The sequence below is a fragment of the Daphnia magna genome, linkage group LG10 (assembly GCF_020631705.1).
Source record: "Daphnia magna isolate NIES linkage group LG10, ASM2063170v1.1, whole genome shotgun sequence".
Lineage (NCBI taxonomy): Eukaryota > Metazoa > Arthropoda > Branchiopoda > Diplostraca > Daphniidae > Daphnia > Daphnia magna.
Window position 1 is genome coordinate 5437899 of NC_059191.1, and position 13040 is coordinate 5450938.

The window sequence follows — 13040 nt, forward strand, 5'->3', positions numbered from 1 at the left end:
ATATCTCCACGGTGGAATCCAGAAGAACAACTGAACAAGCGGAAGCTGTTGAAATAGAATGTCGTCCAAACGACTAATGGGTTTTGCAGAGATTCCCGTTCTTCGAATAAGCAGCAGTTGAAGGATCGACAATAAGTGAACAACGCTAGCCATTAGCAAAGGGAAAACCGGCGAGTAGGTGACATCAGCCAAATGTGTGAGGAATGCCAAATTTGACCAAAAATATCTTATTTTGGTTTGAAATCCACTCGTTTCGTCTAAGATTTTCAATGGCACGTGTTTGATATGTGGGCAGGAAATTTGAATTAACTGCATTGTAATGAACAGTGGTTTAGAAAATTAGAGATTTGGCATTGTACGTACACTCTCATGCTTTAAAGGTACTCGAAGTGCACCGAAAATCGATGCGAAATGCGTCACCACTCGAATTCGAGTGACAATAGCTCGAAGCTCGAGTGGTTGTGGTTCAATTACCCATACTCGAACCGTTCGAGTAAAATGGAGATAGAGTAGGGTACTCGAAGGAAACGGGAACGCCCAAATATATACCCCAAATTACACTATATAAACAGCAGTAAAAAACAAATGAGAATTAAGAAGACCAATGCATTTTATTTCTAAGTTTGCCCAATAAACTCAATAGTAATACAATGAAAAAAAAATATCTGCAGCATGCTTCCATTGTCACACAGAAATCAGGAGAGAGGTAAAGAAAGGGTTTGTTAGTAAGGGGAAAAACTTCAATGAAAACATGCTGCATAACAAAAAAAAGACATTTAACAGCTAGTTTCAAAAACAAATTCATTCGGGGCAGAGTCAAGGGAAGCAATAAAAGAGGCTACAGTTAGGGTAATGGACGGGTGAATGGAAAAAACAGCCTCTTCAAAAAACTTGAAAAAGGGACCAAGGAATTGAGGATATTTGGATTTGAACACGAAATATGAAGCAAACAATGCTTTAAATGCAGACGCACAATCGTGTCCGCAAGGGATGTAAGTGAAATCAATCATTTAAAAAAATGACAACGGAACGTCATCGGACCTGGACAACAGACATAGCAAAAATGGCTGCGATAAGCGTTCCTCACGGAACTTAGCAAATTCTTCCACGTCAAAATTGTTCTAAAAGGCAAAACAAATAATTAGCTTCAGTATTCACAGAAATAATGATTAAGTAATTTACCTTTTCAAAATAAAGAAATCTGCCCATCAGCTTTGTAAGGGATTCTCGCTTTATTTTTTTTATTGCGGGGAAAAGAAGGAAGGCCATCATCAGCAAATTGAGGCAACCTAAAAAAGAACTTGCATAAATACGGATGACATTTTCTGTATATGAAAATTCAAAACTTACGATCTGAAGTTTCAACTGGGAGCTCAACTTTGTCACGTCTTGCTAAACGTTCAATTTTGTTTCCTAGTTTCACGACGAAGTTTTCTTCGAAGCTTTGTACCATTGGATAAGTGGTTGCAAAATCGGTGAATATCTGATGGTAACAAAAAAAAACATATAAGAATACATCAAATGATTAAGAAGATAAAAAACTTTACCAGAGCTCCGTTGTTGAAGTCAACAAAACGGGGGAATTTCTCCACAATAAGAGTAAAAGTTGTCAATTCGCTTTCGATCATAGCCTGACGTGCAGCAAACGTGTCCGACATATACTGTGTTATCGTTCCTCTGTTTTGCGGGATTGCGGGATGCGTTTGGAGCCAGCGAATCTATAAAATAAAAATCTTTAGTGAAATGGTTTGAATAAAAATATAAAACGAAAAACCTTGATAAGAGTATCTTCCTCCACGAGTAAATTTCGCTGCTGGTTGCTGTTCACGGCTCTCGTATTTTTCTGGCTCTTGCTTGGTTTTCGTTTTCTTTTTGACGGCGACATACTCTTTCGCATTGTTTTTAGTCGATTGTCAAAGAAACCTCCAGTTTTGTTGTTATAAAAGTGGCAGTGAGAAGACACTCCAGGCCTGATCAGTGCAAGGCAAGGGAAAAATTCTACGAGAGCCTTAGCTGTGGCATCTTTAATATCCGATGAGGGATACATGTTTCCACATTTTTTAGTCAAGTCGGCCATCAGTATTCTAACAATTTCTAGTCGGTCTATGTCAGAGAGACTCGGCGATGGTTGGGAATTTTGATATCGTTCCAACACATCTAAGCCTCCTCCATCCGCCAAAATTTCAGGGATACTGATAGTCGATGACATTACCTGAATAAAAAGACGGAAATAGTATTACAGAATATTAAAATAATTATGCATACGGTTACCAACCGTTTCTTTGGAAACACATGGGTTCTCATCAGCACCACCTTGATTTTCAGTGTCAATAATTAAAACTGTTTCTTCATGTTTCTCTGTTTTAATGGACAAAATTTCATCGACGGCCAAAACCTCGGCTTCTGCTGTTGGAGTTGTAGGAACACATAATCTTGCTTTATTAAGTAATTCGATGAATTTGAAAAGTTTTAATCTTGGCCCCAACTTGAGTCCAATTCCAATTAAATCTTGAATCGACAGACTCGATAATGTTTCTCCATCCACTCCTTCATCTATAGTTAATGGGAAAAAAAACTCAAGGAACATGTAAGAGGCATGGGAGATTAAACGAAATGTCTAGGGCACACAAACGAAGGCGAATCTTTAGAAAAGTTCTCTAAAAGCCACAACGGCTCGCACTCTGCCAATTCATTAAAACCCTTTATTACTTTTACTTCAGTCTCTGGGCTCCAAACTTCAAACGAATGAAAGTGAGAATTGAAATTGTCTGTAATCATGATTGTTAAGCTAACCAATCCGTCATCGGGGATAGGCGAGCTGCCCCTGCAGTCATTTACAAAACCTTTCAAAGTTCCCGATTCTGCTGGGCCAACAACTAATTTGTCGCTTTCAAAACAATCCGGATTTTACAGATTAGCACAAAATATACTCTGTACATGAAAAGCTGCAGATTTTGCGAAGTTAATGAAATTACAATTAGTCATTGCTAGTTTCTTAACAATATTATGGAAAGCTTCAAACCTCATACACCAGTAATTAGTTGGAGGGCCATGCATTCTAATTACTTCTGGGTAGTGTACCATGTGATGAAATTTATTAATTGGTTGCACACTTGGATACAATTCGCGGAATCTTTCTACAAATTGCCTAATGAGATCTTCCAACACAACTATTTGTTCCAGTGCTATTTTGGGGGAAAAGAGAATATCTAAAATATCCAAGAGTTGTAAAAAATGAATATAATACTCGTTGTCTTCCTTAATCAAATCACCCACTAATAAAGGAAACATTCTAATCAAGCACCAATTTTGAGATGCACGTTGTTTGGTTAGATAATCACCCTCTTTCCGGATTCCGGCATCAGTAAATTTTGGTGAAGGTTTGTTAGAAAGGTCGTAAAATGAAAAATGAAAGAGTACTATTCTACGGTTTAATTCTGCTGCAGAAATTTTTGTTGTTCCACACGAATAGAGTTGCCTTAAAAAAAGTTTTATCATAAACGGAACTACGCCTTCCAAGAAATCGTGCATGGCATCTAAAATTAAGTTTTCGCCGAAATGGAAATATTTTGAGCAATTCAGAACACAACACGAACGGATTCCAGTGTCACTCGCTTTTTCAGGATTGCTAGAAGAAGCTTCAACCGCTTCGTCATAATTTTCTCTAGTCCTCATTTCTAACTGATCAAAGCAACTTTTTTGTTTTATTTCTTCCCTAGTGATTAAGCAAAGCCTACAGAACCTATTTGCAGAAGGTCCGAGAAATCCCCCAATCTCATGAGCGCCCTTTGTGTCTGCACATACACCAGCGATTGTCCCTCTAATTCTAAAGTTTGTGAAATCAGGAATGCCAAGCAGCATTCCATCTTCTGATTCAAGTTCTTTTAATTCATTAAGAAATTCAGAGAAAACAAAATCAAAAGAATTATTTTTTACGTGAATACTGTTGACAATGGCAAGAGGGAAAATATTTGCAAGTTTAGAATTCTCAGAATTAGGTAAATTTAAAATTCGAAAACAGAACATAGCTAGCTCATGTTTTTTTGTTTTAGAACGGAGTGGATTAGTCACTTCGACTTCGTCGTAAAATAACTGAATTCGAATGGCAGTAGGGGTTTTCGAAAAAAGAGGATGAACTTGTACATATTTACTGTCTTTCGTTCCACGCACAAAATCATCCTGACTTCGACTTTCTGAGAAATAAAGGCGCCTAAAGCCATCGTTAGAAAACAAGGCAGTCAATCGCTTTTTGATGGACATATACTGAAAAGTGTTGTTTTTGGTCTGAATTCCTATGCTTCCATTAGTCATTCTAGTTTTCAAATTGGAATTTATAAACAGTTCCTCAGGTTCTATTAAATTAAAATTGGACTTGTAATAATGAGTTCTCTTTTTTTGAGTATTTAATTGTAACAAACTGTTTACAAAGTCGGAACTGTCAAATTCCAATTTCTGTCTTTTAGCAGGCGGTCCATCTTCACCACCTTCTAAAGACTCTTCCCTGCCCTTCAGCCATTCTTGCAATTCTTGAGTCAAAAAATCCAAAGCAGAATTACTAACATTATACTTGGTTCTCATATCTAATGTAAGCTTGCCAAAGAAATCTGTTTTTAGCTCATCAGATTTGTCAGACCCCCCCACCCTCCCGAGTTCTTCACTGAAATCCGAAACTGATACCGGAATATTTACAGAATGGTCTTCCCCAATCAATGAGGATGACTCGGGCAACAATTGTTCTGTGGAACTTTTGAAAGATGTACACCTTAACAGATAATTCCGATAATCGTTAAAATTTTGCAAAGAAATAACAATTGTTTTGCCCACAAATAAGATTGATGTTACCTTGTGCAGACCTACAAGTTTTCATGTTGTGTGTGTGTCTAAAATGTGTAAACAAACAGCTAATAGTACCTTTGACTACAGTCTTGCATTTAAAGTATGTAAAATTTTTACGGTCAGTGATACCTCTGTGTTGTCTACTCATTTTGTTACACCGTTATGTCAACAAGACTAATAGAGAGAACTTAAGCTTAACTGATATTACTTAGAACTTAACTTAGAGACTAGAGACTACTTAACTATAACATTGAATAAGAATGAAATATAGTTTGATACCGTAAAGTGTTGATTTGATGAGGTTGTCAAATCCTAACGATGAGAGCTGAACCTTGAGCTGTGCTGATGACATATGAGTAATGCCTTCATCCACCGATGACATGCTGAAACAAGTCCAGCAGAGCAAAAAGATCAAACAGAATGGCCAGAAATTTGTGACTGCCTAACTTGTCAATTATTACCACATCCTGAATGGGAATGTTGCCAAATGTAACATGATGAAGCATCTAGTTGCATAATAGCATCATCCAGTTGCCATAATATTTTCTGTAAATCATTCAAAGATTGAAGTGTTTTTTTAAAATGACATTTGAGCAGGTTGTTTTCAGCGTAAATAACCAGCATTAACTAAACTGTGATAAATTTGGTTTTCAGTTAGAGTAAAACTTGATAAGAAACTTGAAAACAAACTACTAAATTTTAATATGACGAAATATTTCATAGAATTTTTGTCCAAGCTAAATTTTTGGCTTTGGTTTGACTTAAAATTTTCGCCACTTGCATAAACTTTAGCTTAGAATTCATAGTGTGACATTAAATACACAAACTAATTAAAAAATTCAACTGGTCGGCTTAAGATCCACTCTAGTCTAGGTCGAGTACCCAGCTGATGAATCCAGTTGCCTATTTCTCAGAAAAGAAAAAAACCGGGAAAACCAACACAGGAAGAACCATGTTGCCCACTGATTGGTTGCTGTGGATCTGGAAAAACGGATTTAAGTATTCTACTAGCTAGGGTAAAAGAGCGAATTGGGACACCGGCCCGGTTCCTGCTAATTTGGGACAAAGGATACAATTTTTTTCATTTCACGAATAAAATTCCGATGGAGGGTCTACTGAAATATCTAATAGGCGAATTATAAACTAAAATGAGGGTTATGCAATTCGTCCAAAGGACAAATTATAAATCATAATATAACCCGAGAAAACGGTAATTGAAATCTGTAAGTTTTGCTTACGGGCGAAAAACCTGGGAGTGTACTATCTGTTAGCAGATACTTAGAGGGCAACAGATATATCTAAGGTAATATTAAGCAAACCTTTTTACTAATAATATCAAAAGAAAGAGAATTAAAAGTTCTACCAAATAAGTGTAAGTCTGTCCCATAAAATACTATTTTTATTTCAATATGTGGAAAAAGAAAAAACCCCTATTCCTGCTAATTTGGGACAGCGGACGCTAATTTGGGACACCGATTTTTTCAAAAAACGCAAAAAAAAATTTTTTGCGATATATTTATATCAATCGACGCAGAATTAAAAAAGAAATCGATTGATATCTAATGTTTTCATGTTTTTTTGCATCCTTTTGACCAAAATAATGAAAAAATATTTTTGGGACTTAGATTCAAATCTGGCTTCATCCTCGAAACTTTAAAAAATTTAAAGCTATCTCCTTTTACAATTTTTTTTCGTAACTTCAAAGCTAATAAACTTGACATATTTTTAAAGACAATTTAGTAATTTTTTTCATCTTATGAGCTACGTAAACGACATTTATTTTTGAACATGTTGTCCCTTATTGGGACACATATTTATTTGTAGATTTTTCTGAAATCTCCGTCCTTTTTCACATTTTCCATGTCGCCTTAACTCGGCGTAATAGGAATTTACATATAAGTCTTAATGTTTAAGTAAAAATATTTATTAAACATGCTTTTTTTATCCCGTCTTTGCCCCATATGATTGCGTGTTAAGCAAACGCGCTAATTTAGGACACACTTTTCGGAGTGCATTGGATGGCAAAATTTTTTTTTGTAGTGCTACTAGGTTAGCACTGTGGATAAGTGCTTGGCTCTTGAGACGAAAGGGTTCTGGTTCAAGCCTTCGAATTGGTTTAATAACATAAATGTTTCTTTAATTGTTTTCTTTGTTGTGCAACAGTCCGTCTTCTAAAGTCCGATAATATCCCGTACAACAAAATTTTTGACTGCATTTTGGGGTTTTAATTGAAAAATGGTCTAAATATACACATCTTTTTAGCAAGAGACGGGTAGCTCAGAGGTAAAGCACTGGCCTCTTGTTCGTAAGGATCGTGGTTCGAACCTGGAAGCCAACATCATAAATAAATTTTTTCGACAAATTCCTCAAACTTGTAGAGGCAACTATGAGGAATATATTACTCCCAATATTTTTTTATATTGCGTTAGTTTTAGGTGTGTTAGACGATTGAATATTATCTCAAAAAATGTGATGTAAGCCATATTTTAGTAAAAAATGAAAAATAAGAAAGCCCCAATATGTTTTGAACCATCGTACTTTGGATTGCAACTCCGTCGTCTTGCGACTGAGCCACCATTCACAAAACGTGTTGCAAAAATGTAACGTGTCATGTAATATGTAGTCTGCTGTCCCAAATTAGCGTCACGAGCGCAAATGTAAAAAACATGAGAATTCCATTCGCAGGTTAGACGGGTATTGTCCCATAATTTAAGTGAAACATTTATCAGTTCTGTTAAAGATTCTGAAACGAATCTATAAATCAAAAAAAAATTTTAAAAAATCGTGTTGGTTTAAGTGTTATTTGACGATTCAAAAATACCTCACAAAAGTGATTTTAAAAAAATATAGAAAATATAATTCGTAACTGGCATGTAAATAGTATAGAACCATCGACCATCATGTTGGCAGTCAAACGTCTTATGACTATGCCACGGTTGACGAACTTTAATTATAAACTATAACATGTATACATGTCATTTAGTATGTGGTCTACTGTCCCAAATTAGCGTCATGGGAGCTTATGTAAAAAACATTAGAATTACAACCACAAGTTAAATAATTTTGTTCACATGATTTTAGTTAAAAAATCAGTAATATTGTAAAGGAAACTGAAACGAATCTATTTATCCCAAACACTTGCTGTTATTGTGTCAGATTAAGGAGTCTTAATGATTAAAAAATTTCTCTAAAAATGTGATAAAAATCTAGAATAAAAAAAAGCACCCAGAGATTATCCCTATACAGTTTTGAACCATCAACCAACGAGTTTGCAATCCAACGCCTTACGACTGCGCCACAACTTATGTATTTTAAAAATGTGTCTTAAAACAATAAAGAGTCATTTAGTGTACAGTTTGCTGTCCCAAATTAGCGTCATGGGAGCTTATGTAAAAAACATTAGAATTACAAACACAAGTAAAATAATTTTTCTCACATGATTTTAGTAAAAAAATCAATAATGTTGTAGAAGAAACTTAAGCGAATCTATTTATCACAAACACTTGCAGTTATTGTGTCAGTTTAGGGAGTATTTGATGATTAAAAATAATCTCTAAACATGTGAAAAAAATTCTAGAAAAAAAAACAAAAACAAAAAGATGTTCTAGAAACCGTTTTGAACCTTCAACCCCCGAGTTTGCAGGCCAACGCCTTACGACTGAGCCACAGTTGCTGACATGAAGTAAACGTAACTTAAAATAATAACGAGCCATTTAGTGTACAGTTTGCTGTCCCAAATTAGCGTCATGGGAGCTTATGTAAAAAACATTGCAATTGCAAACACAAATTAAATAATTTCTCTCGTATAGTTTTAGTTAAAAAATCAATTATATTGTAGAGGAAACTGAAACGAATCTATTTATCACAAACACTTGCTGTTATTGTGTCAGTTAAGGGAGTATTTGATGCTTAAAAAATATCTCTTAATATTTGGAAAAAAAATCTAGAATCAAGAAAAATATCTAAGAGAAAGTCCGTAAGAAGTTTTGAACCTTTAACCACAGAGTTTGCAAGCCAACACCTTACGACTACGCCACAGAGGCTGATAAATGCAATACTTAACTTAAAACAATAGCGAACCATTTTGTGTACAGTTTGCTGTCCCAAATTAGCGTCATGGGAGCTTATGTAAAAAACATTACAATTGCAAACACAAGTTAAATCATTTTTCTCGCATGATTTTAGTAAAAAAATCTATAATATTGTAGAGGAAACCGAAACGAATCTATTTATTACAAACAATTGCTGTTATTGTGTCAGTTTAGGGAGTATTTGATGATTAAAAATATCTCTTAATATGTGAAAAAAAATCTAGAATCTAGTAAAAGACATGATCGATAGCCCGTAAGCAGTTTCGAACATCCACCCTTCGAGTTGACAAGCGAACGCCTTACGACTACGCCACAGATGCTGATAATATACAAACGCAACTTAAAATAATAACGAGCCATTTAGTTTCCAGTTTGCTGTCCCAAATTAGCGTCATGGGAGCTTATGAAAAAAACATTAGAATTGCAAACACAAGTTAAATAATTTTTCTCACATGATTTTAGTAAAAAAATCTATTATATTGTAGAGGAAACTTAAGCGAATCTATTTACCACAAAAACTTGCTGTTATTGTGTCAGTTTAGGGAGTATTTGAGGATTAAAAATAATCTCTAAAAAAGTAAAAAAAAATCTAGAACAAAAAAAAACCTAAGAGATGGTCCAGAAACAGTTTTGAACCTTCAACCCCCGAGTTTACAAGCAAACGCCTTACGACTGCGCCACAGTTACTGATGTTTAGAAAACGTAACTTAAAATAATAACGAGCCATTTAGTATACAGTTTGCTGTCCCAAATTAGTGTCATGGGGGCTTATGTAAAAAACATTACAATTGCAAACAGAAGTTAAGTAATTTTTCTCGCATGATTTCATTTTAAAAATCAATAATATTGTAGAGGAAACTGAAACGAATCTATTCATCACAAACACTTGCTGTTATTGTGTCAGTTTAAGGAGTCTTTGATGATTAAAAAATATCTCTAAATATGTGGGGGAACAAATCTAGAGTCAAGAAAAACACCTAAGAGATAATCGGTAAGAAGTTTTGAACCTTCAACCACCGAGTTTGCAGGCCAATGCTTTACGACTACGCCACAGTGGCTGATAAATAATACGTAACTTAAAATAATATCGAGCCATTTAGTGTACAGTTTGCTGTCCCAAATTAGCGTCATGGGAGCTTATGTAAAAAACATTGCTATTGCAAACACAAGTTAAATAATTTTTCTCGCAGGATTTTAGTAAAAAAATCAATTATATTGTATAGGAAACTAAAACGAATCTATTTATCACAAACACTTGCTGTTATTGTGTTAGTTTAGGGAGTATTTGATGATTAAAAAATATCTCTTAATATGGGGGGAAAAAAATCTAGAAACAAGAAAAAGACCTAAGCGATAGCCCTTAAGCAGTTTTGAACCTCAATCCAACGAGTTTGCAAGCGAACGCCTTACGACTACGCCACAGATACTGATGCTTAGCAAACGTAACCTAAAATAATAACGAGCCATTTAGTGTACAGTTTGCTGTCCCAAATTAGCGTCATGGAAGTTTATGTAAAAAAATTATAAGAACTGCAATTGCAGATTAGATGAATATTGTTAGCTGGCTTTGGTTATGAATTCTTCCGATTGATAAAGGGTTTTTAAGCGCACCCGGCGATGTCAATATTACTTGGAACAATTTTAGTTTTAAATGATTTTGGTGAAGTAACAATGTGTGGCAAAAAAAAATTAGAAATCCTTATGGTTAATAAAAAGTTATTTAATATTATTATATTCTATCACTATTCAGATTTGAACCAACGACTGCAGAATTCATAGACCAATGCTCTACCACTGTGCCACTGCCATACGTCTTTAATTTATGTACAACTTATCCATATTTACGTAGTCTGCTGTCCAGATTTAGCGTCATGGGTGCTTATGGAAAAAAGAGATCGAGATCAATCACCAATTAGATTAATATTTTTGAACTGCAGTAGTAACACACTTTACCGCCTTGTAAAGATACACTTTAGGAACATGGTTACTTTGATACTGACTAGGACATAGTAAATTTTAGGTGATTTTTTTCGGTTCATAACTTGGGACATTACGGCATACTTGCGGCAATTTCTATGCTATTTTCTCGAAAATTCCAGGCACGTTTATTTTTTTTGTTTTTTACCATGATATGATGGCCTATTGGCTACTTAAAGAGAACAGTATGATATAAATTTATAAAAAATAAATATTTTGTGGTTGACATGAGTTTCGATTGCAAGTACACAGGCCTGTACAGATGAAGTCTCGTTTTGACAGCTCTTTGTTTTGGTTTTTTAAATCATAAATTTCGCAATATTTTCCTATTGCACCCCGTTTGGTGTCTTAAGCAAATCGATTCAGAATTAAAAACTGAATCGAATGAATGAATTAGTTTTCAAAAATATGATTGTCCCAAATTAGAAAAAGTGTCCCACGAATTAGGGTTTTTGTCCCAAATTAGCAGATCGGCTTTACACGCATTCTCCATAAGGAAGACTGTTTGCCCAAACGCTGTCCCAATTCGCTCTTTTACCCTACATTGTAGTCTAGTTGGATATGTGAAATAAGGTTAAAATTTAAGGTGGCTTTTGATAAGAATGGCTATACACCCGTAGCCATCTGAGTTATTTAGGTGGATTACGAGTGAGATTTTAGGTTGAGAATGGAGAGTTAATAGAGGAACTTATCGCGTTTTTGGGCTTAGTGATCGTTTGTGTTCCGTTGAAGAATGGCGATATCCGCAGTCATTGTGTAATGTTTTGTGTATTCGTGGGTTTCTGTAAGTTCTATTAGGATCCGAGACGTCGGTCGTGGAGGTAACGAACAGATTAGTTTTGTTTTCATTTGGTTGGTGGACACTACGACAACTTTCTTCAATATACGGAATATTTGGGGTAAATCTGATTAGTACAGAGGCGATAGAGTCCCAAAGCCTACTTAATGGTTAAGGCCCGTAATCTTCAATACCTCCTATGGCGTCAAAGCGTTACCCAGTCAGAGCTAATCAGAGAAAAATGTTTTTAAGACTGTGACATATGGCGCACGCACTGTTTTTTCGTTGATTGCCCCACCCATTCCAAAATAAATACAATACTTGTTATAGGTACATAAACACGATAATAAAGATATAAAGATACAAGGAATTAAATCTTTTGAAATGAAAAGTTATTATATTTTGACAGTATTATAGTAATTGAGTTGTTAAAAAGAAAAAGAAACATTATGATTATAATTAATGCGATTTATCATCACGCTTACAAACACTTTTCTACTTGCAGTAGTCATCAAATCCCATTGACAACATCAGTGATTTTTTTTACCCTTAAGATACAGATAATGTTAACTATTTTTTTCAAAAGTAAAGGTAAGTTACGGTAATTCAACAAAACCAAAAAAAAATTGCTTCGATACAAGGTAGTATCTAAATAGACCCGTTAATGATAAGATATTTTTGAATTTTTATTACATGTTAAAGATAAGATAAGATAGAAAATACTTTTACGCAAACAAAATTGCAAATCCAAATAGAAGTTTCATTAGATTTTTACGTTGCATTGCATCGGCAGCCTCACTTTTAATTTATTTTATCAAGGGACTTAAGACGAACGCAAAAACCTGTTAAAAAAAAAAGAAAGTGAATAAACTTTTAGCAAAGCATCATTGAGTGATAAAATTGTAAAGCACAGTCATTTTTGCAAGACTTACAGGATTATCCCACAACAAATTCTCATGGCACATTTGACTTTTCTCATGGACATTTACTTTAATTAATTGATGTACTCGGCAAATAGAACGTACGACAGCAAAAAATCACTAGTGCTGCAACAAACAAATTGAAAAAGAACTAGTAACAGTCGCAATTTGCAACAGTCTGTTAGAGAAAGAAATGTTTACATCAATGAACAATTAAAAATTCATAACTTCAGTCACATGTGCTGCAAATACGAGTAGTGGTCAAGCAGACGAGCAGTCAAGCAGAATAGCAGTAGCAGGTGAAAAGAGGTAGGACTGAAATCTGAAAATTCATTCCAAGTAAATGGGCATACTGCCGCTAGATGGCCTCAAAAGTATCTTGTATCTTTTTGGTAACTCTAAGCTAAAACGAGCTTACCCTAAAGATAGAAATAGTTT

At 34.8% G+C, this 13040-nt stretch overlaps 2 protein-coding genes and 1 long non-coding RNA gene across 4 annotated transcripts; all 3 read right to left on the reverse strand.

Moving 5' to 3' along the window:
• Positions 1-647: 647 nt before the first annotated feature.
• LOC116931782 lies at positions 648-2199 on the reverse strand. 2 transcript variants are annotated; one of them, XM_045179804.1, is made up of 5 exons: positions 1775-2199; positions 1548-1718; positions 1351-1483; positions 1183-1289; positions 648-1102 (listed from the first exon to the last, which is right to left on the reverse strand). In XM_045179804.1, the coding sequence occupies exons 1-5, from the start codon at positions 2075-2077 to the stop codon at positions 1007-1009; spliced, it is 810 nt and encodes a 269-aa protein (XP_045035739.1). In that variant the 5' UTR covers positions 2078-2199; the 3' UTR covers positions 648-1006. The 2 variants fall into 2 exon arrangements, with proteins under 2 accessions (XP_045035739.1, XP_045035738.1); XM_045179803.1 differs by having other exon boundaries at positions 648-1121.
• A 636-nt stretch (positions 2200-2835) lies between these two features.
• On the reverse strand, positions 2836-4603 carry LOC116935302. Its single transcript, XM_032942634.2, has one exon. It carries the CDS (start codon positions 4576-4578, stop codon positions 2908-2910), a length of 1671 nt encoding a protein of 556 aa, XP_032798525.2. The 5' UTR covers positions 4579-4603; the 3' UTR covers positions 2836-2907.
• Positions 4604-11008: 6405 nt separating this feature from the next.
• Positions 11009-12835, reverse strand: LOC123476853. Its single transcript, XR_006651827.1, has 2 exons — positions 12615-12835; positions 11009-12524 (listed from the first exon to the last, which is right to left on the reverse strand). It is a non-coding gene; the product is annotated as an uncharacterized LOC123476853 (long non-coding RNA).
• Positions 12836-13040: the final 205 nt, after the last annotated feature.

Excerpts from the sequence above, each read along its gene's own strand:
- LOC116931782 (XM_045179803.1), bottom strand. The coding sequence starts at position 2,077 with ATGGCCGACTTGACTAAAAAATGTGGAAACATGTATCCCTCATCGGAT. Across the intron at positions 1,484-1,547 it reads ACTTCAACAACGGAGCTCTG|ATATTCACCGATTTTGCAAC; the intron begins GTAAAGTTTTTT and ends TGTTACCATCAG. Across the intron at positions 1,290-1,350 it reads CCCAGTTGAAACTTCAGATC|GTTGCCTCAATTTGCTGATG; the intron begins GTAAGTTTTGAA and ends GTTCTTTTTTAG.
- LOC116935302 (XM_032942634.2), bottom strand. The coding sequence starts at position 4,578 with ATGAGAACCAAGTATAATGTTAGTAATTCTGCTTTGGATTTTTTGACT.